The sequence below is a fragment of the Neodiprion virginianus genome, chromosome 3 (genome assembly GCF_021901495.1).
Source record: "Neodiprion virginianus isolate iyNeoVirg1 chromosome 3, iyNeoVirg1.1, whole genome shotgun sequence".
NCBI classification, from domain to species: domain Eukaryota; kingdom Metazoa; phylum Arthropoda; class Insecta; order Hymenoptera; family Diprionidae; genus Neodiprion; species Neodiprion virginianus.
This window is the reverse complement of record NC_060879.1, coordinates 11,288,281-11,314,260: the sequence shown is the minus strand read 5'-3', so window position 1 is coordinate 11,314,260 and position 25,980 is coordinate 11,288,281. Positions and strand designations below refer to the sequence as shown.

At 37.5% G+C, this 25,980-nt stretch overlaps 1 protein-coding gene across 1 annotated transcript in view; it reads right to left on the bottom strand.

Moving 5' to 3' along the window:
• The window catches only part of LOC124301613 (uncharacterized), a 65,466-nt gene extending 42,142 nt beyond the window's left edge, over positions 1–23,324 (bottom strand). The window contains exons 1-3 of the mRNA XM_046756908.1: positions 23,224–23,324; positions 19,276–19,604; positions 17,643–17,786 (exon numbers count right to left, since the gene is read on the bottom strand). Coding sequence (XP_046612864.1) covers positions 17,643–17,786; positions 19,276–19,604; positions 23,224–23,251 — 501 coding nt within the window. The 5' untranslated portion in view covers positions 23,252–23,324. The remainder of the gene's footprint in view (positions 1–17,642; positions 17,787–19,275; positions 19,605–23,223) is intronic.
• Positions 23,325–25,980: the final 2,656 nt, after the last annotated feature.

Genomic DNA, 25,980 nt, shown 5'->3' with positions numbered 1-25,980 from the left:
AGGTTAACCTCACATTATCATGCAAATTTGAAAACATAAAGCACAAGGGGATTGCGGAAGAAGTTAAAAGCTTCAACACCTCCAACACCGCGATCCTCCTCTCGAACGATATAGACGGTTAGTTCACACACGCAAGGAACGATCTACTTGTGAAGGTTGAAGATTTTGAACAACGCGATTCTGGGTGGAGCATGATCGAGATCTTCAATACTGTCGTAAACATCAACCGGTTCCAGCCGCTTGCCGCGGGGCTTTCGACATTCGTTGAGCTGCCCAAGGATATTCAGCGGAGGAGAGCGGTGGTGAAAGTGAAAAACGAAGATGAAAAATGCCTTCTCTGGTCCGTCACAGCAGCCCTCCACCCGGTCAACATCAACACCGATAGGACTAGCCATTATCGCCGCTATATTTCCGAGTTGGACTGTACGGGTATCAAATTCCCTGCTAATCTACATGATGTGAAAAAGTTTGAGAGATTGAATAATTTGCGAATCAACGTTTATGAGATAGAATCTCAAAATTTTTCGCCAAATGCAAAATCGAATGAAAGCGTCATCGTGCCAATTTATTTGAGCGATCATTTGAGTACCGCAAACTTTGACACGATTCATCTTTTGATGGTTGAGAGTAACCCAGAAAATGATATGGCTCGCGAGTTAACACCAAGATTCCACTTTGCTTGGATTAAAGATCTTTCACGATTGGTGAGCAAACAATTGTCTGATCATAATGGTCAACTGTTTTTATGTGACAGATGTTTGTGTCACTTTAGTGTGAAACATGCCTGCGACAACCACCGACAAAATTGCATTATGCTAAATAAAGTACGCTTGGAATTTCCCGAGTTTAAAGATTTAACATTTTCAAATTTTCAAAACAAAGGCACCGTCCCGATTGTCGTTTACGTCGATCTCGAATGTATATTAGAGTCTGTACCGGTTGATCAATTCCAAAATCACGTTTCAAGCCGTAAAACATGTGAATTTCAAAAGCATATCCCGCACAGTGTAGCATACTATGTGCGTTGCGCGTACGATGAGACTTTATCGGAGTTCCACAGTAAACAAGGTGTCGATTGCATAGATTGGTTCATGCAGCAGCTTAAAGATTTATCGACTCAAGTAGAGTCACGCATCAAAAACATAATTCCGATGGAGTCTCTTACCCAAGTGCAACGCGATCGTCACATGCGCGCAAAGAATTGTTATATTTGCGAAAAGCCGTTTAGCCCTGACGAGAAAAAGTGTCACGATCACTGTCACTTCACGGGTAAATATCGTGGTCCTGCTCATAATCGGTGTAATTTGAATTTCAGAGAGACGCATACAATTTCAATAGTTTTTCGCAATTTGTCCGGTTACGATTCGCACTTTTTAATAAAATCCCTCGCGTCAACTTTTTCCGGTAAAATTACACTGCTATCCATAAATAAGGCAAAATATATATCTTACGTGGCTTCTTATCGGAAGCAAGGATTCAAAAGGGTAAACACAACATCCAGACATTATAGTCCTCCATATACACAAGTGCTTGAAGAGAAGAAACTTGTTATTCACACATAAACTGGGCACAGGAAAACAAATTCGAAACTCTTTCGAAAATGAAAAAAAGTTTTCCAAAATATACAATGTACATTAATCGTATGGAAAAATTGTGTATTGTCGTCGTCGTCGTCGTCGTCCTCATCGTCGTCGTCGTTATTATCGTATTTGTAGTAACGCGTATGACACATGTGCGTACAAAGGGGATACAGCGGAACAGCAGAAGAGAACTGTGAATCTTAAATCCGTCATCACAGCAATAAAGGTCGCCATGCGACTGGGTTATAAAGCCGTCGAGTCGGCGTTGGCGGGTGCTCGTGCAGTTGCGCGTGGGACTGGGAAGAATGTTCGTATGCCTCGTGTTATACCTGTGCCTGATAAAATTAGCGGCATCCTGCCATTTCTCATTCGAATTCTGGCCGGTCTAAGCGCTACAGGGACCGTGCATAAACTGTAGAGGCAGCACCGTCGCTGACGCCACCGCACTCTTGTGTCAAGTAACCGAATTTTTGTGATGCAGCCTGTCAGTTATCAAAAATGAAAAAAATTATAACATTTGGGTTTGTTCCCATCGTTTATAATTTCATTCGAGGCCAGAATGAAAGAAAAGGCGAAAAATTATTCAGATCCGGACACGTTAGAAACGTTGTCGAAACCGTAGATTCAAATCAACCGGGTACAATAACCTGCACGGTTGTAGCGCAGACCAAAGTTTCGAATGTTTACACAGTGAAACTAATAGTATGTATTTAAGAATCATGTATATGAATTAAAATAAAAATTATGGTCAATTTTAGGAAAATAATCTTTCAGCTTGACCACAATAGGCACGTTACCTATGCCACATGCACATGCAAAGCCGGTCTTTCCAAAAAATGTAAGCATGGATGCGCTCTAGTGCATTTTATAAATTCACCAGAGTCTTCAGCATCGAAAACCAACCAGCCGCAAGGATGGGGAAAACCATCCCATCGTCAGCTACTGGGCTATGATAAAGATGCGAAGATGTCCAGCTTGTTTCCAACACCGTCTTTATTTTCAGAAACAAGAAAAAAAATTTGAACCGTTGGAAATTTCTACGTCTGAGGTGGGAGATTCTTTAGCCAAAACACCACTGTTCACCATGCTGAAGGTTGAAGAAAAAAATGAAACAGAAATACTTACAGCCGCGTCGTTGGTAGAAATAATGCAAGCTACCGAAAAGAGTATCTGTGAGGAAAGAGCAAAGCAAATAACTTCAGAAATATTAATGCTTTAGTACGCAAACATTCGATATAATCCTGAAATCCTTATCGCGAGGGAATTATTTGATTTTTATTCAAAGAACGTATGCTGTGACATTAATGCTGCATTGACGATGAGCGTCCAAACGATCACTCAATCGAAAAACCCAAAATGGTTCAAGGAACGAAAATTGAGAATTAGGGCAAGCTGTACACACAGATTAAAAGGGAACAAGTTCGATAAGGCCAAAGTAATTGGAAGTTTCTTAAATCCTGGGAATGTCGAGACCGCATCGATATCGTACGGATAAAAAAAAACGAAGATCGTGCGCTCCAGGAGTACAAAAAGTTATTAAGTCCAGGATGCGAGGTGGTTTAAGTTGGGCTCATCGTTTGCATCCAGCAACCATGGTTGTGCTGTTCACCAGATGCTATTCTGACCTACGGACGGAATATTTGGGATAAAAAGCCATTGAGATAAAATGCCCCTTCACGTGTCGGAATAAACCGATCTTCGATCAAGAGAAAGTTGAATTAAATGTCAAGTACTTAAAGTTGGGTGAAAATGGCATACAACTCAGCAAAAGCCATTCGATTTACATCCAAGTACAAATACAAATGTATGTGATGAATATCGCGCTCTGTGATTTATTCATTTATTCTCCAAAAGGAAGTCTTCTCATCCAAGTAAAGAGAGACGACGTACTTTTGAGTAATCTAGTCCCTCGATTACAAAAATTCTATTTCAACGATTACATTCAAAGATTATTAGAAACGTATTCATGAGTGATGCGTCATTCGTAACATTGTGATCTGCCAAAGAAATATATCGCACTGTTATTCATCACCGTTACAAAAGTTTATGAAAACGTTAGATTTAATACAAAGTGATTAATATAAAGTTATGTATCATTCGTAAGATTGTGATATGCGAAAGAAAAATATCGTACTATTGGTCTTCACTGTTATTTAAGTTTTTAAAAAATGTCAGATTCGAAACACATTCGAAGTGCATTATTTTCCAATCAAAAGAATAATAATCATAAAAGCATGGTGAATCAAATTTAAAGATTTATTCAATCCCATAATTTACATTACAATCGTGACATATGTTATTTATTTCAGAGCATACAGAATAATTGTTTAGAATATTATACAATTATTATTTGATTATAGGTTCACCCAAATTGACCAGAGCGCAAATAACGAAAACAATTTCATCAATATGAGAAAATAATGCTACCGGTATTTTGTTTAAAATATTAAATTCTTTAGTCCTTTGATTTACTCGCTCAATATGGATTCCTACTGATGCAATATTATATGTCTCTTCAACTTCTTCAGGATTAAATTGATCACCATGAGAAAATGGAGGCATAACAAGGATTGCATTTTTTTTCTCTACTTCAGTTCTTATCTGTGGAAAACCTTTATCCGCTAGAACAACATCGCCTGGTTCTAATAAATCTACAATCCCACAGTCATTTGTAATAAAACAGTCACCAGCTCAACCGCCATAACATTTCGAAATGAAGCTGATGAATCGACTCGGTGTACATCGTACCACAAACTTAACTGTGTGGTGATGCTTGTACTCTGAGTACATTAAGACTCTTTCTGTCACCTCCGGCGGTAATTCAGTATTAATTTCAGTACAATCGAGTACGACACGTGTCTCAGGGTAGTTTTTTTCGAACGCTTCCGGGAGAATTGCTCTTACACTATTTTTAGAAGGCCAAAATATAAACTTTTCCAGCAAAATATTTAATTGCTGTAAAATATCTATAAAAATTCGTTGCGCGGTAGTACGATGTATACTGAACAATACAGATAGTGCAGTGAAAGTGAGTCCCGTTTTTAATTTCATCAACGTGAGTAATAATCTTGTTCCTTTATCCATTTTCATGGTTTTATAGTCTGGGAGTTTGCCCAGAATATATGAATATGTCGCAAAAGAAACACCAGCTAAACTGCTCAAAGACTCATCAGTTGTAATCGAAGTCATTTCATGAAAGCCCTGACATAGTAAATGTCTTTCCTCTTGATCAATCGGATCACAACTGAAATCTTTAACAGTTTTCTTTAAGACTGGTAAATCAATTTCACAGATCTTGTCAACGGATTTTTTCTCATGGATATGCACTTGTAATTCTGCAGTACACACACCGTTATCGCACCTCAAATTGCAAAGAAAATACGTTGGCTCATTCGGAATATTACTACTAACTTCATCAGTTTGGCAAGTTATACTGCGACACGCAACTATAGGAGTAATATTTGAAGTATCGGTCTCCATGCGATGCTGCGTCTCTGCTTCAGTGTAATTGTCTTGCTCCATTTCAGTGCTGCTTGTCGATGCCATCGCTTTCACTGTTGTCTTTGATTGACGTTGTTGGAATCGCTTATATCGCTGCAGTGATTGAGTGCATTATCTCAAATTTTCTGTGCCAGGAAAGATGGTCGGAATGTACGAAAAGTGCTGAGGATTTTCCGATTTCTGATTCTGGATGAAATGACTGGAGAATACCGGTTGGTTGAGCGGTGAAAGCAAACTAACCAATGCTTCCGGAAATTTGACGTTGTTCTACCATTGAATTATATGCTGGGTTTCGCCGAAGATTATCGTCGAGTCATCGTCAATGGCAAACACGAGTTCATTCTCACACGTTTCAACACCGATTTGAATGCGGTGATTCAGACCCCGCCCACGGAAAACCTTAAAATTACCCTTAATAAAATCGAGTGGTTGCTACCCTACATCAAACTAGCCGATAAACCGAAAATCCAGTTACTCAACTACATTGCCAAGAATCCGGCCATATCCATGAGTTTTCGTTCTTGGGAAACGTACGTGCATCCGGTACTCCCGTCAACGACGCGACATGTGTGGGAGGTCAAGACATCGACGCAGTTGGAGAAGCCGAGATATGTCGTTCTAGGATTCCAAACTGCAAGAAGAAACGATCCCCAGAAAAATGCCAGTGAATTTGTCATTGTCGAATCAGCGATGTGAAACTCTTCCTCAACTCGCAGTGTTATCCCTATAGAAATTTGAATCTCGAGATATCCAACAATCAGTACGCCATTCTCAATTCAAACCGTCTACTACAACAAAGAGGCCGAATCTTTGTTATCGAAGCGTGAATTTATAAACCAAGCTCCCCTCATCGTTATCGATTGCTCGAAACAGAATGAATCATTGAAAATCAGACCGGTGGATCTTCAATTGGAATTTGACGCGAGCGTGGAATTTCCCGCAAACACCGCAGCCTATTGCATGATCTTGCACAATCGTATTGTCGAGTACAACCCGATTAGCGGCACGGTTAAGAAATTGGTATAAGTCAATTTTGAGATAGGATGTTTAATTATTATTATTATTGTTATTGTGCGAATAATGAAAATATGTGTAAGGTTATTTGCTCAGTTTGAAATATGATGATCTATTTCCATTATTATGTATAAGTTGAAAACAGAAGGTAATTGTAAAATAAACAAATATTCAAAGCATCGGACCGTTATTTTTTGAAACGTTCACCCCCAACCATACGATAAATGAATGAAAAATTTGCCATCTTGGTGCAAGCATTGGAACCATCGCGCAGAGTCAATTGATGGAATATTGATTGATCGATGATGCGATGGTGGGGGGCGCGACATACCACGAACCTGCGGTAACACCCGGTGACACCAACTGTTGGTAAAATTGGGGATAACAATTTCGTCGGTAGAATGTTTACCATCTAACAATAAAAAAAAATAAAAAATTTGACATGTTTGCTCATTCGACGATGAAAAAATCAAAATGGGAGCTCATCCAGCTAAGCAAAAAATCCCATTATCAAACTGTCTGACGATAAACAAATCAAAATGGCTGCTCATCCGACTAAGCAAATAATCAAAATAACTGCTCATCTGACAAAGCAAAAATCAAAATGGCTGTTCATCTGAATAAGCAAATAATTCATTGTCAAACTATCTGTCGGTAAAATCGGACAAAAATACCGGTGGCGCTATCTATGGTAACGCTACAGTCGGTAACAATATCGTAGGTAAGGCTGATCATCGCAGTGGTAAAATACCGACTGTCGGTAAGGTAGGAAGGAGTCGGTACGCCGCCATCTCTGAGTTAGAACTCTCGTATATACACTACTGACCATTATATGTAGACGAATATTAAAGCTAAAAACGTTATTTAATAAAACAAGTTGTCCCATACGATCACACGTATTTCTCTACGGGATATTAGTTTCTGTCACCCCACCATTTGAATAAAATTCCGAGAGATGGCGCTGCCACTCCGCGCCAGAGATTGCATCTTTAAAAATTAATTTCTAATGTAATGATATGTTATGTTAAAATAATCTATAAAATGTTCAAATAATTTGTAACATAAAATTTTCAGATAATTGTAATTCAATCAAAATGTGAAATAATAGAAAACTGTAATATCAAGTGTAAAAATGGTTGTATGGGCTAAAGAGAACTTGATAAAAAAAAAAAAAATACGTTCGTAGCATGTAGCATTCGGTTGTTTAACGATTCACGGCACTTACTGACATACCCATTGACATACTATATGTCGATGTACATACCACTGGAATATATTCTACCCACAATAAAGCAGCAGCCCGAATAGGTTAATCGCAACTCCGTTGTTGATTAAACTCTATTTACCAATATTTTACGACGCGAAAATTCATTGATATAAGATAGCGCCACCATTAATTTTTCGGCTCGGCGCTGAGCCGGCGAGGCCAGGCCACGGCCGAACCCAAATCCCGTGGGCCCCGTCCGCTGCATTTCAACCGATATGATAAATTGACGCTGAAATATACAGGTAAGTATTTGAACAAAACATATGAAACTATTTAGATTTATTATAATTTGCTAGATCGTCGTAGTATCCATATGAAATGCTTATCAATTTTGAATAACTCGTGAGGGTAACCGTACGTAATTTGCGTGTATAACCTAAAACTTATCATTGTTCACTTGTGACGAAAATGTCTCTACCGTCGTATAATTAAAAAGAGATAATGAGATCCATTGACAAATTTTTCTGAAGTACATTATTCATTATTCTGCTTTTGACTTTGAATAGAATGTTATTTTAAGACTTGCCGCTAAATGTTGGGGATATATATTTTAACTCCAATATTACGAAAACAAAGTTTGAATCATGAAATATGTTACCTAGTGGAAGGAAAACTGGTTACGGTTACTGCAGTTATAGTTTTGTTAGAGACATATTGAGCCTTGCCGGAAAAGTGAGATATATATATATATATATACAGATGGCGCGTCGAGCGAATGCGACGTTGATAGGGAAGCAAGTGTGGAGCGGGCGCAGCCATGATGAGAAGCGGTTGGGCAGTTGCGAACAGATAGCGGAAGAGAGTAGAGACGTAGTCGAGTGAAATGCGTACGGCAGTTAATGGCCGCGGCGGAAGAGTGTAAAGCGTACGGTAGTTAATGGCCGTCGTTAGGCGACGATTGAGTCGCGTAGTCGAATCAGTGTTGCCACTCTATTACAATTGTAACAGATCTATTACCTTTGAATAGGATTTAGTACGCTAGTACGCCGATAGTCGATCTATTACGTTTGAAAAAGTAGATCGCGCCAGTAGATGGCGCTGATGGCAAAATTCATCTTGAGCTTACTTTTTCTGCCGTGCAGGCACATAAGCGCTTCTTTAGCAACGATTGACCAATCCTCGCTCGTAAACAGTGAGTGCACCGAGCCGAGCCGCCGACGGCGCGGACGACAAACGACAAACGAATGACGAATTGACACAAGTGACTTATTCTTTGGTGTGTTTTCCTGAATATTAAAACCAATTCAAAATTAAAACTAATCAACTAATGTCGAGATTTTCGCGATCGGCGCATTGAGATTATTCGAGATGGTCAAAGTGTGAGGAGTGAACTCGGGGCTTTACCGCCGAGCCGCCGACGACAAACGAACGACAAAGTGACAATTGACTTTTATTCTTTGTTGTGTTTTTGCGAATGCTAGAACTAATATCGAGATCTTCGATATGACTTTGGTCAAAGTGTGAGGAGTGAACTCGGGGCTTTACCGCCGAGCCGCCGACGACAAACGACAAACGAACGACAAAGTGACAATTGACTTTTATTCTTTGTTGTGTTTTTGCGAATGTTAGAACTAATATCGAGATCTTCGATATGACTTTGGTCAAAGTGTGAGGAGTGAACTCGGGGCTTTACCGCCGAGCCGCCGACGATAAACGACAAACGAACGACAAAGTGAAAATTGACTTTTATTCTTTGTTGTGTTTTTGCGAACGCTAGAACTAATATCGAGATCTTCGATATGACTTTGGTCAAAGTGTGAGGAGTGAACTCGGGGCTTTACCGCCGAGCCGCCGACGACAAACGACAAACGAACGACAAAGTGACAATTGACTTTTATTCTTTGTTGTGTTTTTGCGAATGCTAGAACTAGTATCGAGATCTTCGATATGACTTTGGTCAAAGTGTGAGGACTGTGACTGTGAGGGTAGCGAGTGCGGAAACAAACTCTCATCCGGGTCGGTATTAAACGAATGTCCAAAGATAAGACGGTAAGTAACATTTTTCATTAGTATATAGAATATTTGACTTGATTTTCTGCTCGTTTTTATAAAAAAAATATCCGTCAACATTTTTCCCAGATTCCTCGTTCCTCGACGAAAGATAGACGATGTTGATTCATCGGATATTGAGAAGGCTGGTCCTTCAAATCCTCCGATATCGTCAATTAATCAGCTGTCTGTTGTGCCAGTAAATAAGTATGTATGACTTGATTTTTTTTCTATAGAAATATATTGTCATCATAAAATAAAAAGTATCATGAAAATTTTGCTCAATCCATTATGACCGTTTTGTGTGTCCTATTCGCCCTACAAAAATACTGCTGTTTCGATCCAAAACTTATCGATGATGATTTTAGCAGGTATGCCGATGCCGAAAAGAATTCTGATTGTTCAGAAAGTACGACAACTGATACTGACACTACAACTACTCTAGCTGAAGATTCCTATGCATCAGATCATTATGTCGAAGAACCCTCCAAGAAAAGACGTAAATCGTACCAACAAAGATTCAAGGATAGCTGGCAACACGGTTTTCCATGGTTGGAAAAAAAGTCGGACAAATCGTGCTGCACGGCGTGTCTCAAAACGATTAATGGTGGGTTCACTCACTTAACACGACATGAGGTTACTGATTTTCATATAGAAAATATGAGAAAAGCTGAGAGGACGGTCAAGATTAGTGAGCATTTTAACGACGAAAAAAAACAACAGGAGAAACTGTTTAAATCGGCTGAATTGAAGCTCACGATTTTTTTGCACGAACACAATTTGCCGTTCCTCTTAATGGATCATTTGCCGAAGCTGGTTGCGCCTGTATGCCCGGATTCGAAAATAGCAAAAGCGATAAAATGCTGCCGAACAAAAGCTACGAACTTAACAAAAGACGTGATCGCCAAGGAACAGATATCAGTCATTTCGGAAAAGTTAAAAAATTGTGTTTTTTCGATAATAATCGACGAAACTACCGATATCAACACAGAAAAATCACTTGCTATCGTAGTGAGATTTTACGATAATGACGAATGCAAGGATAGATTTTTGGGGCTGATAAAAGTACAATCCTGCACTGCGAATGATATCTTTACCGCAATCTGCAATTTTTTCAAAGAGAAGAACATTCCGGTGACAAATATGATCGGTTTGGCGGCTGACAACGCATCTGTAATGATGGGAAATATCAACGGAGTACAAGCCCGCTTCAAAGCAATAACACCACATATGTTCGTCCTTGGATGCGTTTGTCATTCATTTCATCTGTGCCCTTCAGCTGCAGCTAAAAAGTTGCCAAGAAGTTTAGAAGATTTGATACGAGCAGTCTATTCTTACTTTTCGCACAGCAGCAATCGATCTGGAAGATTACAAGAGTTTCAGATATTCGTAGAATTGAAACCTCGCAAACTGTTGCACCCGAGTGCAACGCGGTGGTTGTCTCTTCAAGTAAGTGCGTTACATCGGTTGTGTTCAGGAGTGTGCATGTAATTTTGCGTTGTCTCGACTGCTTATTTGTTTACTTCTGTACTTTTTCAACCTCAAACTTGGCATTTTTTTCTTCAATCCAGGCTGCTGTTGATCGGGTGTTACAGAATTGGGAAGCTTTGATCCTTTTTTTCACGCACGAGTGCTTCGAAGATGACTTGCCTGCAACGCAAGCGATTTTGAATCAATTAAAAAATCCCATTTTCGAAGTATATTATACTTTTCTCTCTCACATTTTCGAAAGTATAAATCGATTAAATCGAGAGTTTCAAGCGAAGAAACCGCAACTACATCTTCTTTTGAAAAGAGTTTCCGATTTTTTCCGAAACATTTTGAGGAATTACGTGAAAAAGGAATATCTGGATCGTGTTCCGATTAAAAACATTGAAGTCAGTGATCCACGAAACTTCATTGCATTGGAGAAAATATATTTCGGAGCAAAAGCTGAAATATTAATGTCAAACGAAAATATCGATCGAAACGAGTTGCACAACTTCAGAGTGCATGCTTTGGGGTTTTATGTGATGCTCGCGGAACAGATCAAACGAAGGTTTAATTTCGATGACCCGGTTTTATCTTTTGTAAGCTATTTCAATCCGCGCATAGTGTTATCTGAAGAGATTAGCAGTATTGCCACACAAGCACTCAAATTTTTCCCACACCTCGTGGATGACATAGAAAAATTGAATAGTGAGTGGCGACTTTTGTCGGATTTGGAAGAAATGGAAGCCCAAAAAAATCTTCCCATCGAAGATTTTTGGACAAATATTTTCAAGTTGAACTCTCGATTGGACATTCCAATGTTCCCGAACTTGACAAAATTAGTTAAGGGGATACTCTGTTTGCCACATTCTTCGGCGGCAGCTGAAAGAGTTTTTTCCCAACTTAACTTGATAAAGAGTAAAATACGAAATCGCCTTCATGTCGGCACGTGCGAAAGCATTCTCCATGCCAAAGAGGCGTTGAGCAATAATTTGTGTTATACGTGGGAGCCTCAATCCTCACTGATATCAAAATTAAAATAATTATTCCCGTTTCTATTTCTATCACTTGGGGTGAAACGTTTTTAGCTCTTTCATATTAATACTTGCTTTTTCAACTTTCCAGCTCTGTTCTGTCTCATCAATAATTACGTTTCCATTACAGCCACTGACAATAAAGTATGTGAAAAAATAAAGTAATAAAAACCACGTTTTGTTAATATTCGTTATTTATTTGTCAAAAAATTGATCGCCAAACCGCATGATCATAAATATGTACGTGATATAGCCTTTTCTGGTTCCAAAAACGAAAGTTCAGTAATCAGTGGTCGCTTCGAGTTTTCCCCCTTTTCCCTTTTTTTAAATACAATGCTGAATATAAATGAATTATTATTTTTTTAGCAATTAAAGAGTTGTAACCGTTCTCATTTCTCATATTACCAACTTATATTCACTTATGGATAAAAAAAAAAAAGTTAATTGAGAGGTTCGAACACTGAACCTTCGCGGTGTGAGTGAGGCCTTGCGCCATTCAGCCACGAGGGCATTGGGAAGATCAATGGTAGAAAATGGTACTGACTTATCAGGGCTGTTTGATATATCAACACTGCGTTGTGAAAAACTGTATCTAAGTATTTTTTATTTGATTTGCAGAATGGGTGGTATTTGAAGGATTTTCAGGGGTGACCGAGAGACGTTTAGGGTTTAAAGGGTGATGACCGTGTCCGTCTGGCAACACCTTCAGAGAAATAAACATCAGAAAATAAGACCAATCGCTACAAAAACAATTTAATACTTCGGGGGAGTGGATAAAAATGAAGTTTACCGATAACTTATCGACTCACAACTATATATACGTAAACATTTCGTGCATCTTTCCCTCTCTTCTCGTTCGTTACGTTTTAGTACGTTTTCTCGCCACCGTCCAATACGAAATAAAATTTTGAACTGGCAACACTGAGTCGAATAGTCACTAACCAGTCTATTATTTATCTTCGTAAATTGTAATAGTAAAATATATATTTATCCTGAAATAAAAAGAAGAAAATAAAGAAAACAAGAAACTTTAACAGTTTATAAATCTAATCAGAACATTTGATTTCAGAAATACAAATAATCTATTCAACATTAATTGTAAAGTAGTATTCCGAAAGTAGCCAGAAAAAATTATGCTGGTTGGGATTGTGCTAGGATCATATGACAAGATCTTTAAAGCGATTACACAACTTAGATAACATGCCGAGAGTTTGCTGTACAATGTCATCAGTAACACTGTCGAAAGCTACAATGTTATTGTCAGATAGTTCAAAGAAGAGAAGCGTATTCATTGCCGAAGCGGAAATTCTTACAACGCTCAATGCGCTGGGGCTGTTATACAATTCAACACACCATAGTCGTACTCAAAGTTGAGTGCTGCGATGGAAAAGAATCCAACTACCGAATTTCAACTACAAGCAATTTTTTTAACCATCCTAATTATAAGAATTGAAGTAACACTATAAAACCAAAAAAGCTTAGCTTACAGTTTATTTGCATACATTATATGTTTTGACTAAAAAATTTTATGCACTACGTAATATTACACTATAGCGCATAACAGCCCTGCTTCCTCGGAAGCGAAATGAAGATTTGTTTCTAATTTTTTAGATGAGGTACCTTGGTCTTCAAAAGACTGCTGTGCCAGGTATATACCGAATATGATTGAGATCTGCAGCTTATTCGCTTGATAGCTTGAACACAGCCTGGAAGTTCGAAAGGCATGAGATGAATTCAGCAAGGGCTCCAAGAAAGCACTGAGTTGAAAATGTACAAAATTGTACGAAGCAAATACTGCAAGACAATTTGAAGAAGTCCAGAATGTGTACGGTAACACCTCGAAAATGGTGTGATGTGGAAAGACTAAAACCCCGAAGGTGATACTTTGCACGTATGGAAATATGACGAAGATGATATGGAGTGAGTATACGGATCGTCGTGATCATTCTGGATGATAAGTAGACATAGCTCGACGTACTACGTAACTTGCACATGATTTTCTGAATCTCATTTTCTCAAATTACAACTCATACGAGATATTGGAAAGCAATTTTCGAAATAACCGTCTCTTATTTCACAGGAACTTTGACGCTAAAGGTTGATTGATGCGTCGGGTACACGCTTGACTTTGAGAGGGCCATCAGCTTGACAGTACACGAAGCAACGCATGTAACATTGTTTAATATAATCATTAGAGTGATCCTTAAAAGGTTCAATTTTGTATCTGAACCAGCTTACACCTGGATCGGTTGAAAATAATTAAAAAAATTTTTTTTAAATGTCAGCGAGCTAGTTGAACTAGAAAGGATGCCTGTGAGCATAAATTCATTTTGAGTTTCGAATTTGAGCAGGAACCGCTAATAATCACTGACGATGATAAATCTATGCAAATAATGAATTATTACATCAGCAGTTTAAACAGTATTTCCATCGTAGTGGGGAAATGAGGAAACTATCATAGCTTTGTACGTTGACACTCCTGAAACAATTCAAACTTTAGCAGAAAAATTCTTTGAATATTGAAGATAAAAAAAAAAAGTTGAATCATTTATAATTTAATTACAAATTGATCAGTCATTATTCCCAATCTGCACTCATCATTCATTACTTGAAGTTAGCGATCGATCATCGTCGCAGAGTATTTTAGTTCTCCAATATTCGAAAAAGTTTTCTAATTTTTTTTGCAGCTAATCTGAGGATCATTTCCAGATAAACTTTTTAAGGACCACTCTAATTATATATAATATTTTTGTTGAACTATTTTTGAAAACATTTTTTGCAAATTTTTGTAACTGATAGTAAGTGGAATAAAAAAGTTGACAAGTAATTATCCTGTATACGTCGATAGTAACATAAATGCGTACTTGTGTTGTATTTCAAAATATTGACTGATCTATTTGGTAATCCTATTCTTTTTAAAGACCATTCTAAAGCTACGTCATTATATCAAATAATGACATCTCTGCATAAGCAAATATTACTATGGATGATCAACAAGTTTGTAATTGATTTATTATTTGGAATTGATCATACTATTACATGCTGTGATTAGACGTGAAATAGGTTTCTGTTCCGGAATACAACACAGAAATAAAATCAAAAAACTACATCGTTACAAATAAATCAGTCTTTGATACCAAAGAATTAATGTTCTGTACATGTTCTTGTCAAAAAAATTTCAGCAATTTGGAACCCCAGACACCATAAATGAAAAAATTTGCATATATGGACACTCCTGACCGACTAAGTTCCTATGTTGACCACCAATCAACTCTGCCGTCGACTACAAAGATGGCGGCCACAGTGGTTCACTCTTAAGGCGTCTAGCCACTCTCGAATTTTTATTTTAATTGGTTGAGGTTAGAAGAGTGAGCCACTGCGGGCGGTCAAACAGCTCATGCAGCTGTCGTATCGTGTCCTTTTATGTGATGAATCATTGTGTTTATTGTGATTTATTGTGTTACCTGAAGTAGTGTAAGAACACTTTTCGGAATTTAGGTCCAGTATTTCTAGTTTCACTAGCGTCAATTAGTATTCAACGTGCAACGCAGAAGCACGTGAAAATATTCTAACGAAAACATAACTAAAAATGGAAGAAAACCAAGCGTCTCGACATTATGTGGACGAAAAGGGATCGAGGAGTCGAAGAAGTCGATCGAGCAGTGTTAAAAGTCATCACCGCCCGGCTAATCGATACGAAATCGAGCCGGAAAAGGCGAGTACGAGTCGATCGGCAAAAAAATTAAAGTCCGGTGAAGAAACCGACGTACTGGTTAGTGGGAATTTCTGATACCGTATCATCAAATTTGTGACCGTTTTTTCTGCGCTTAGTAACATTGTGAAGTGCAAGAAGTGCGACGGTGACATAACGTTTTCGGAAATGAGTATTCGTGGACTCGGTTTCAAGTTAGTGATGTCGTGTGACTTGTGTGAACCAACCATAGTCAATTCAAGTCCTCTCATTAATGACAGGGCGTACGACATAAATTGACGAATTGTATTCGCGTTTAGATTATTGAGAATTGGTCAGAAAGAAATCAATAAATTTTGTAGCATCATGGATTTACCGAAAGCCGTATATCACTCGGTTTGCGACACCGTTGTCAAACAAATTCTCACCGCTGCAGAAAATGTGTGCAAAATATCGATGGAAAATGCTGTGAGAGAAAAACAAAAATTAACAGCAGAGATGGAAAAAGGTCCAGGGTTGACTGTTTCTGGCGATGGAACTTGGCGCAAACGTGGTTTCTCTTCGCACTATGGCGTATCGATGATTATTGGATACTACTCAGGGAAAGCGATCGATGTAATAATTCAATCTTCTTACTGCAAAGCTTGTGAGTATTGGAGTAAAAATCTTGGCACCATTGAATTCGAGCTGTGGAAAGAAGATCATAATGAAGAATGTGCCGCCAATCATGAAGGGTCCGCTGGAAAAATGGAAGTCGCCAGCATAGTGGAAATATTTTCGAGGTCGATGGAGAAATAGAGACAGAGATTCAAAAACGTATAAAGGAATCGTTAATGCCAATCCATACAAAGAAAAAGTGATGAAAAAAGAATGCATAGGTTATGGGCAGAAAAGAACTGACACACGACTTCGTACAGTAAAAAAGAAAAAGCGGTCTTGGTGGTAAAGGAAAGCTAACCGACAAGTTAATCAACGAGTTAACAGTATATTACGGTCTGGCTATTCGAAGATTCTCCCATTCGAAAGACGAAATGAAGAATACGATTCGGGCGGCATTCATGCATAAAATCTCGACCAATGAAAATTTGCAGCATGATAATTGTCCTCCGAGAATTGATGGGTACTTTAGACGAATATGAGCATAAGAATGCACTAGCTCAAATAGTCCAAGATACCATTCGACCTATTTATGAGGACCTCACTGCAGATGATTTGTTAGAATGGTGCGAAGGAGGCTTCACGCAGAATAATAATGAAAGCGTCAACTCCGTCATCTGGTCAATGGCTCCGAAAACGAATTCCAACGGTGCAAATATCGTCCAAATTGCCACGTACATTGCTACCAGTACTTTCAACGATGGGTATAAGAGTATTCTTCCGATGATGAATGTTCTAAACTTAACCATCCGAGATCGCAGCTACAGTTATTGCACTACAGTAGACGATGAGCGCTGCGCTACAGCAGACACTCGCGCTCAAAATGATTCTAAGGAAGCAAGAATAGCACGAAGGGATAGTCAAAAAAGGGCCCAGACTCTTAATCAGCTGCCGAAGAAGTCGTCTATGGTCCAGGGATCGCTGATTGAAGGTAGGACTCACCAAAATCGCGCCGTCAGCTGAATAACTGCACGGTTACTTTCTTTGGTGATTATCTCGAAACTACATTTTTTGACCTGGTGCCTTCGAGATCTTGGAAACTATCCGTCCGATTGCTTTCAAATTTTAACTGAATATTCTTAGATACATTATCTACAATGTTGCGTAGGATTTTTTTTGAAAATTTTTTTTTATCGGCTCACACTACTTAAGAATGACTTAAATTTTTTGTTTTTTTTCTCAGATGTACCATAACTGAGTACCAGGTGGGACAAGGACCACGCGTATCGTGTGGAGGACCTCCGCGACAACCAACATTACGGCGCCATTTTTTTAATATTTGCAAATAAAAATTCACAATGTTATTCTTGAAACCCTTTATGATATTAAGTTGAAAGATAAAAATATTCCGGCCCATAGTTTTGAATTTATGAATTAAAAAAAAAAGTGCATTTTTTAGTCCGCCAGGGTGGCCAGACGCCTTAACAAAACCTACTAACCTGATTTTTTTGTTTCAATTCACTTTCCATTTGCAGAAGAGTCCGTTCAGCTTCCAAACAATCCTCGACTAATTCATGCCATGCCAGAAGTATACCGGCACAATGGTAACATAGACGTAGAGGCAGATTGTCTTCTTCAGACACCTAGAATCCATAATTTCATAGTACCATTCTGTGACACAGTTTTATAGTGCAAGAGCCCAGGACCAAAACCATGTCTCATTGCACCGAGAACAAAATCATTAACAATCAATAGTTTAGATGACCCTAGACCCCACTTGAGGGGTAATAACCTTCAAAAATCTTGCAAGGTCACAGGGACGATTTCTGCTATGTAAAAAAAAAAGCCAGATCATATCACGATATGTCTGACATTGAAGATGTACACTTGGGGACAATGAATCTGAGATGGCACATTTTTTACACTGGACAGTTGTGTTGGTAACACAGAGAAACCTACAGCGCCACAGTCGGCCATGTTAGAATAGAATATGAGTCAATCTAACACGTCTTTATCCCCGTGGTATTCTGAGGTTAGATCCTACGGTCATGGGTTATGTTACGTTTATTGAGATTGAGTTTGTTTCGCACTCGGCCGACTGTGGCGCTGTAGGTTTCTCTGCGTTGCCAACATGTCTAGTATAAAAAATTAGTCGTTTCAGATTTATTGTCCCCAAGTGTACATAGGGTTTGTTATTTTATTACTATAAATACTGTTTTCAAAGATTTTGCATCTGCCTTGAGCACATTTCTAAAAATGTCAGAAAATTTAGCCGACTCATATCATAGCAATTAACTTCAAATTTGTTTTAAATCTTTTGTATAGCTACCGAGATTTCCAAAATACTGTTTTCAATCATTTAGAATCTTGCCTATAATGTTAAAAACGATAAAAATATTTTGGGACGTAATGATGACTGCAACAATGAAAATGAGTCTGACAGTGACTAAAAGCAGTCACGAAACTGTTATTTTCAATAAATATGTTTTACTCACCCTTCATCCCTGTTTTATTTTGTAATATTTATTTCAAAAGTCCTTCAGTTTCAATTCGATGGTTTCGGGTAACCTTTTCTTTAATCAATATCTAAGAATTTGAGAGTTGCAACTTATTGCGGAGATGTTAATATGGATAAATATGATTTTTTTTTTTTTTTTTTTTACCATCGAAAAATTGTCGAATAGGGCCAGACTCAAATTATTTTATATCGGTTTATTCTGCATCGGGGCAACTTATTTTATCATGTTGAATAGTTTCCACACATTTTGCAATAATATCGACTGGTAAAAATTTATTACATTTTTTAAATGCTCCCAAAATGTATGGCAAATAGTCTTATTGGAAAATTGATTATTTTGTATCAATTAAACCAAATTTACTTATTCATGACATTTTTTAAAATGCGCTCAAGTCAGTTGCAAAACGTAAAATTTCAGAAAGCGTAATTTTGGGCTCAGATTCATCTAAACTATTGATTCTACATGGTTTTTATGTGTGGTGCAATGAGACAGAAATGTTCGTCATGGGCTCTAGTACTATTAGCGAACATCGAACATGAAAATGATATTACATGATCATTACTCAATTATTATTATAGGAAGTATTAAGGAATGTGGATGATGTTCGATTTACCTGAATTGGCAAATATCGGTGTATCTTATTGTGAAGGTCTTGTTCAAGGCCTTCGCCTTCAAAAATTGGGATCAAATAATCATTGGTATTAGCGCATATCCTACAGATTTCACCCCATGATTTACGTTGATCAATTACAGCGGTAGCGTCAAGTACCTCCATCCCAGCACTCACTGCTAGTTTTTCAGGATTTTCTGAAACCTCAGTTACAACAAAGTATTTGCCACCTTGATTACTGTTGTGTCCTACGACATCAGTCGCGTTCTGAATTATTATTGTTGGATCCTCAAATTTAGCCACCATTTCTAGGTGACCAATCTCCATCCCACCTGTACAAAAAAAATTCCAAATTGGTTGTAAGTAATTATCTTATACAGTGAATAATGATAAATTATGTCACTAAGCCTCCAGAAATTATCATTTTGACTGTAATATGGTTATTTGCCAATAATTTATGTGAGTTCTAAGGTATTTTCTCTAGAATACGTCAACGAAGAATATTTTGAAATGGTCGTAGAAAATAGATTTTTTCGAATCCTGTTGACAATCATTTGTTTTTGCTTGACGCCTGCATTTTATTCCTCTTGCCTGTTATAATTAAACCACCCTACGCTATACACGCCAAAATAGTACTTCATATTTTCAAATATCAAAATCTAAAACATTTTCTGGAACCGACGTCATGTACGACTTTCCTATGAAACATTAAAAATAAAATAAAATGCTGTTGATGCCTGACAATATAAGAACCGTATCTTGTCATCGGACTTATGTATTATTCTTCTAAAAGCATGAAAATGAGTCAGTACTGGTGCATTAGGTAACATCGGCTGATTATGTATTCCAGAACAATACCATCTTAATCCGTAGTGCCAATACGACTGACTGTTGATAAATCATGTTTATTGGTTATGACTTGTCACGAAAGTTATGTTTTGTGAGTGTAATTAATGAGAGAGTTATTTTTCTACCAAGTGCCAACTATATATTTTCAATTAAAATGAATCACTGTCTAGCTTAATCTCTGGTGAAATTATTACGCACTAACTCCATAAAAATTATCAGTAAAACCATCATTCCCCAGGGATCCTCTGGGTATTTTTTATGTGTAACAATAAATAAATTGTCTTTTCCTTCAAAACATAACGATGACTTCATACCCAAAATAGAGTATAATATTTGTAAATTATAAAGTTGGCACATACCACACCAATGACTCTGAGAACCAAAGGGTGATCATGAATATAACTGCTCATGTGCATTTCTATTTTTAAACCTTAATCACGTACAGGTGCAAATTCATACCAGTCTAATTGAAAATAAAGTGATTTTTTTAAAGAAGGGATTAATTCTAAGGCAGGTTTCACCGATAAAATGATATTTTTCAGTGCTATGCAACATTCCACGAGATTTCTTACCCTTTTGAATTCAAATAATAAAAAAAAAAAAGAAGTCGATATCGTTCTAATGAAAGTGAAGTTATAAACCGTAAAAGTTTCATGATGTAAATTCTTATCTGCGTGTACACCTAAGAATACCAAAGATAATGTAATTGAAGGGTTAATATTTGATCAAACCTTATATGTAAGCAGAACTCTGAAGAGTTAATAATATCAAAATGTACTGATGAAAACATTGTATAAAACGCTTGTACCATTCTTTTAGCAGTAGTATTTCTGTAAACTAAATTATATTCAAGTAAGATAAATACATTGAAATCGAAAAATCAATTCATCCATGGGGTCAAAAATTTGGCTTAAAGTTTATTTCGATTTTGATAAATAAAAATAGGGAAGTTTTCTTCATCGTTTTTTCTGAATGCAAAATAATGATTGCAGGAGATTTGAACAGACTGTGACTATTTGCACACGTACGATTCAAATGGAACAATACTAAAGCCACGCTTGGAAGTCATCGTTAGAAATCACATTTGAATGCATCTTGAAACTATTGAACAAAGAGAAAGGATATTAGTTACTTGCATTCAAGAGTAATAATAAATAACTTGGAAGGACCTGAGCGATTTTTCGGAGATCAACCAAAGTCAGTGAATATCCGTGAGAATAGCCCTCTAATGGTCATTGACATCAGCAGCATTGCTAGTAGACCCTTGCGTGTTGTGGAATTTAGATGACTACAAAAAACTTTCAGTTCATGTACCAATTGCAGTATTTGCACCTTCTTTTTGTGAGTATTACGACTCTACTCAGTTCATTCCTCTGCAAATAATTTCTGAAATTTTGATTATCCCAACTTAATTGAAAATAATTCCAACAGCAAATGGAGAGATCAGTGCAATATTCAACTGCAATTTTACCATTTCTTACTCTGAAACTGCCAACTAAAATTCGTTTACTTTACAGAAACTAATCAATAGAAACTTCACTGGATAACGAAGCATGTCTGTGCAAAAAGTCTGCTATGCTTGCTAGGATTGTCGTTGAGTTTTTACCGCAAATTTTCGCGGAATAATTTTTGTGCAGCAAATTTACAGTAATAATTGTTTGTTCTTTTGATATAACAGATATTTTGCCGACAGCTTTTGCTCAGAATGATTTGCTTGGCTTTTGATAGCAATTGAAGACACACCTTGTTTTAATATTGCTGGCAATACTTTGCAACCAGAGCTGTCTTTTTGCTCCAAAATTCCCACGCCTGTTGTTATCCGGGTATTGCACATTGCATACAGCCATTACAATTAGGTAATGCAATGCATTATAAAAACTAATTTGCAAGGTGGAAAAAAAACCTAAGGCAGCATGGAAAAATCGTATTGACACCTAATAAAATCCACGTGATATTATTCTTTGAAATTGGACGTTTATAAAACGATATTCAGTTTGGAGGAATACTATTACTGTTTTCCATCACTTACTCATCCCTATGAGATATTCAAAAATTTGAAAAACATTCACTAACCCTGAACTCTATTAATTTTTAGATTAACTTTTCACATTTTACCCCTAAGCTTGAATATAATTATTCATTTTATCACTTTTATAATTTCTTGCAGGTATTTTAAAAAGATTTAATACATGCTCTGAACATTGGATAGACAAAGGAGTTACAGAAAACATAATATGTAAAACATATGCTGAAACGGCAGTAAATTCCATATAATTTAAGAGTTGGATATTCTATTAGATTGATGAAACGTGACAATTGCAAAAAATGGCTATTACTGATTTTTTTTAAATTCCTACCTGAAATTTGACTTCAAAATACGCAAATCTTAAAGTTTGCAGAAGTGAGAAATAAAGAGAAGCTATTTTAAATAGTGCTGTATCATTTTTCTGACCGACTTAACCGATTCAGACAGTTTTTTGCGATTAGTTGATTAGCTAGAGGTCAATGTGTAGATTAATTAACTAGTAAATCGATTAAGCTAGCCTAAAAATTTAATCTGACAATACGAACTAGCCAAGAAAACCGAAAATACAAATGAAGAATAAAATAAAAATTATGTTTCAAAAAGTTGATTTTAGAAATAAAATGCGTTTTATGATCGTTACGTCTGGCGTAGCGCCACACATACCTCCCATTTTTTCCGACCATGAAATGCCTCTACTTGCTAACTCTTCTATGTTCCGTAGAGTACCGTTAAAGTCTTTATCCTGTCCTCCTATTTCCATCCAGTCTTACGACACTCATTACCACCCTTACTCCGCGTATTCTATTCCCTACTATTCTGCTTTCTCACACGATTTCTGCACTCGTATTCTTTCTTCCAAGCGACTTTTATTCTATCTTCCATCAAATACATGTCTAATCCATATCTCATCAAGAATATTTTGAATCTATATCCAACAGGTCAATATCCATTCCATCATTCCAATAAGAAACAGTCAACTCCAATATCAATATTCAAACAATCCACTTTGTTTAACTACAAATTTGAATTTATCACTATTTCAATAAAGCATTTATACATTCAATCATAAACTTTACTTATATCAGTTCTAACTCCTTCCTCCATTCCCTCACTCGAGCGCAGCTACGAGAACAAACCCAAAGGTAACCGAAATATCACAGGGTTCATAATTGCAAGATGAATATACTTTCCTAGATTTCAGCCATGAATCATAAATTAATAAATTCTGAAGACTCCTCAACTTTCCAACTAAGATCTAAGATTCAAAAAAATACTTCATTTTGTTGATGTTACTAACTTCAAGATGCAACTCATTTATCCGATTCAGTTCTACCTTTCAGAAGGCATTTAAGGTTCTCATTGATCAAATCCATGGAAAAATGATCAATTCACACTGTGTGCTGTACATAATATTTTGTCTAATTCTCATGCTCATATGTAGTGTGAATCATGAACGGCAACTATTCAAAACAGAGATATTTGATTAAAAAAAACTCCTTTCTTCCTCAACCATAGGTTAGAAAAATCTGAAACAACTTACCAGCGATATTTGCATCCACAGCTATAGACCAAAAAATTCATCTGAAACTCTGCAAAAGTAAGGTTCGGTAAGCGTTCAAAAGTGTCTGAAATACGTACCGGAATACACATGTCGAATTCATAGCATTATACTGTATTACATTGATAAGGTATAGAATGTAAACATTTAAGTGAACTCACATTTTTCACAAATGCTATACATTACGCCTCGGTGGGAATAAAGAGCGATTTTGCTCTAATCGTAAAGTTCTTTTTCTTGACAATCAGTGTATAAAGAAGACACAACCGAAAATATTGCAATTGCATTATAATTACAAATTTTACAAAACTGTCCAGATCACCGTACCGGCCACAAGTATTACCGGTGCTGTGGTTGCGGCATGGGGTTGGAATTGGTTGCATTTAGCTTCGGTCATGGAGTATATGACGTACTGTGACGTCGGTACGGTAGCTCATGGAAATTTCCAGTTGCTAGACACTGGAATCGATCACACAGCGACAGTTAGACTCGCGTCATTGGATCACCAATTACCGATAAAGTATTAAAATATACCGGACAACGGCCATTCTATCGCTCTAATCAAACGAACCGAGGAAGGAGTAAATTGTTAGATAAAAATTTTAGATTGGCTTACCTTTTGAAAACATGGGACAGCCGGTACGAACGAAGTTCCTTACGCTATATTACTGCTCATTGAATAAATTAAGAACGTTTAATTGAAGAAAAAGCTATGAGAAAGAAAGAGAGGCAAAGTATAGACGTACGCTGTGAGAGAGCGCGCTGCGGCCCAAAGTATAGTTGTACGCTGTAGGAGAGAGAAAGAGGGGCGAAGTATAGTCGTGCGCTGTGAGTGAGAGAGACCGCTGCTGCCGTCTCCCACCCCAAGCGCTGAGACAGAGAGAGAGAGCGCGCGCACACGCTGGAATAGAGAGAGAGAGAGAGAGGGAGATCGCGCGCACTATAGCAAACGAGCACTATAGCCAAAAAGTGTCGGTTTTTTGGTGTCGTTTTTTTCCGCCTAGCCCCTACGGTGAACGAGCGATAAGGAACTTCGTTCCAATAATCTGGATATGATGAATTGCAGCGCAGATTGGTGAGAGGGGTTAACGAAATGACTGATTTTGATATATTTTAATAGTTTGATTAACTCGGATTTATTTTATAAGTTCAATATTTCGAGTTACAATAACGGAGTTACTTAATGTAAGATCTTAAATTAATATGACAAAAAGGAGCTGAAAGCTCGCTGGACTTTTGGGCAGAGTAACGTTGTACGAAAAGTTTAAATGCAAAAGGCAAAACGATTTTACCGCGAGACTGTACCGGAACAAGATGACGAATCTGGTGGTAGAAACCAAGAGGACGATGCGATGATCGGTCGCCGTTTTTATAGGAGTTGATCGTTGCGCAGAACAATCCCTTTCTTTAGCTTTTGTCAACTTTTGCGCACCTTCCCCCGTTTCCTGGGAATTAGAATTAGGGCACGACATCTTCACCGCATGCACGCCTGTGATCTTAGTTCTTTAGCTATTACTATATTGCAAGCTTTTACATATGGTATAACGCTGCGCTGGTGCGGTGGTGTAGGTGCAGGGTCGTTGCTCTGTAATTTTCCATTCTGCGTGGGCTTTGGTGTTGGGGCAGCAAGCCCCCCTTGGCCCCTTGGCTACCGTGCTTCTTCCCCCTGTGGGCGGTAGGACCCGGGCCGATTTTAGCAGTTATTTCCTAATATGGTAATCGCTGTGCGTATGCGCAAGAGATGACCCATGTTTCGTGGTGTACGTTAGTGCCGTGTACATTTTCGGGGTCACGATGCGCTGAATTCTAGTCGTAGTTTACTTCTTAAATATTCTTACTATCCTGTTCGTTACAAAGTCTATATATTAAGATTATCATATCGGTTACTTGTCGGTTTGTTAGTTTTATAGCGTGTAGATATATAAAATTGCATATGTATTATAATTGATTACTGTCGTTATTCACCTGGAGTACAATAGCGATTGTTTATGAGATATATTTGCTATTTGCTTAACATTATTATGATCGCGCTGCTGCGAATATTCTTAGGTGTTTGTGTTGTAACTATCTTAACAGATTTAGGGTATTTAACAATTTGATAATTCGTAGTTTTAGAGCAGGTTTACACGTGTGCTTTTGTATATAATTCTCTTCTGTAATTATTAATTCTTATATTGATATAAATCGGCTTGGAAGCTTCTAGAACGTTTTTCTTATGTTTGTTGGTTGCCTGTTACTGGGCGTTTCCACGTATGCATCTTTGAGTTTATTGCGA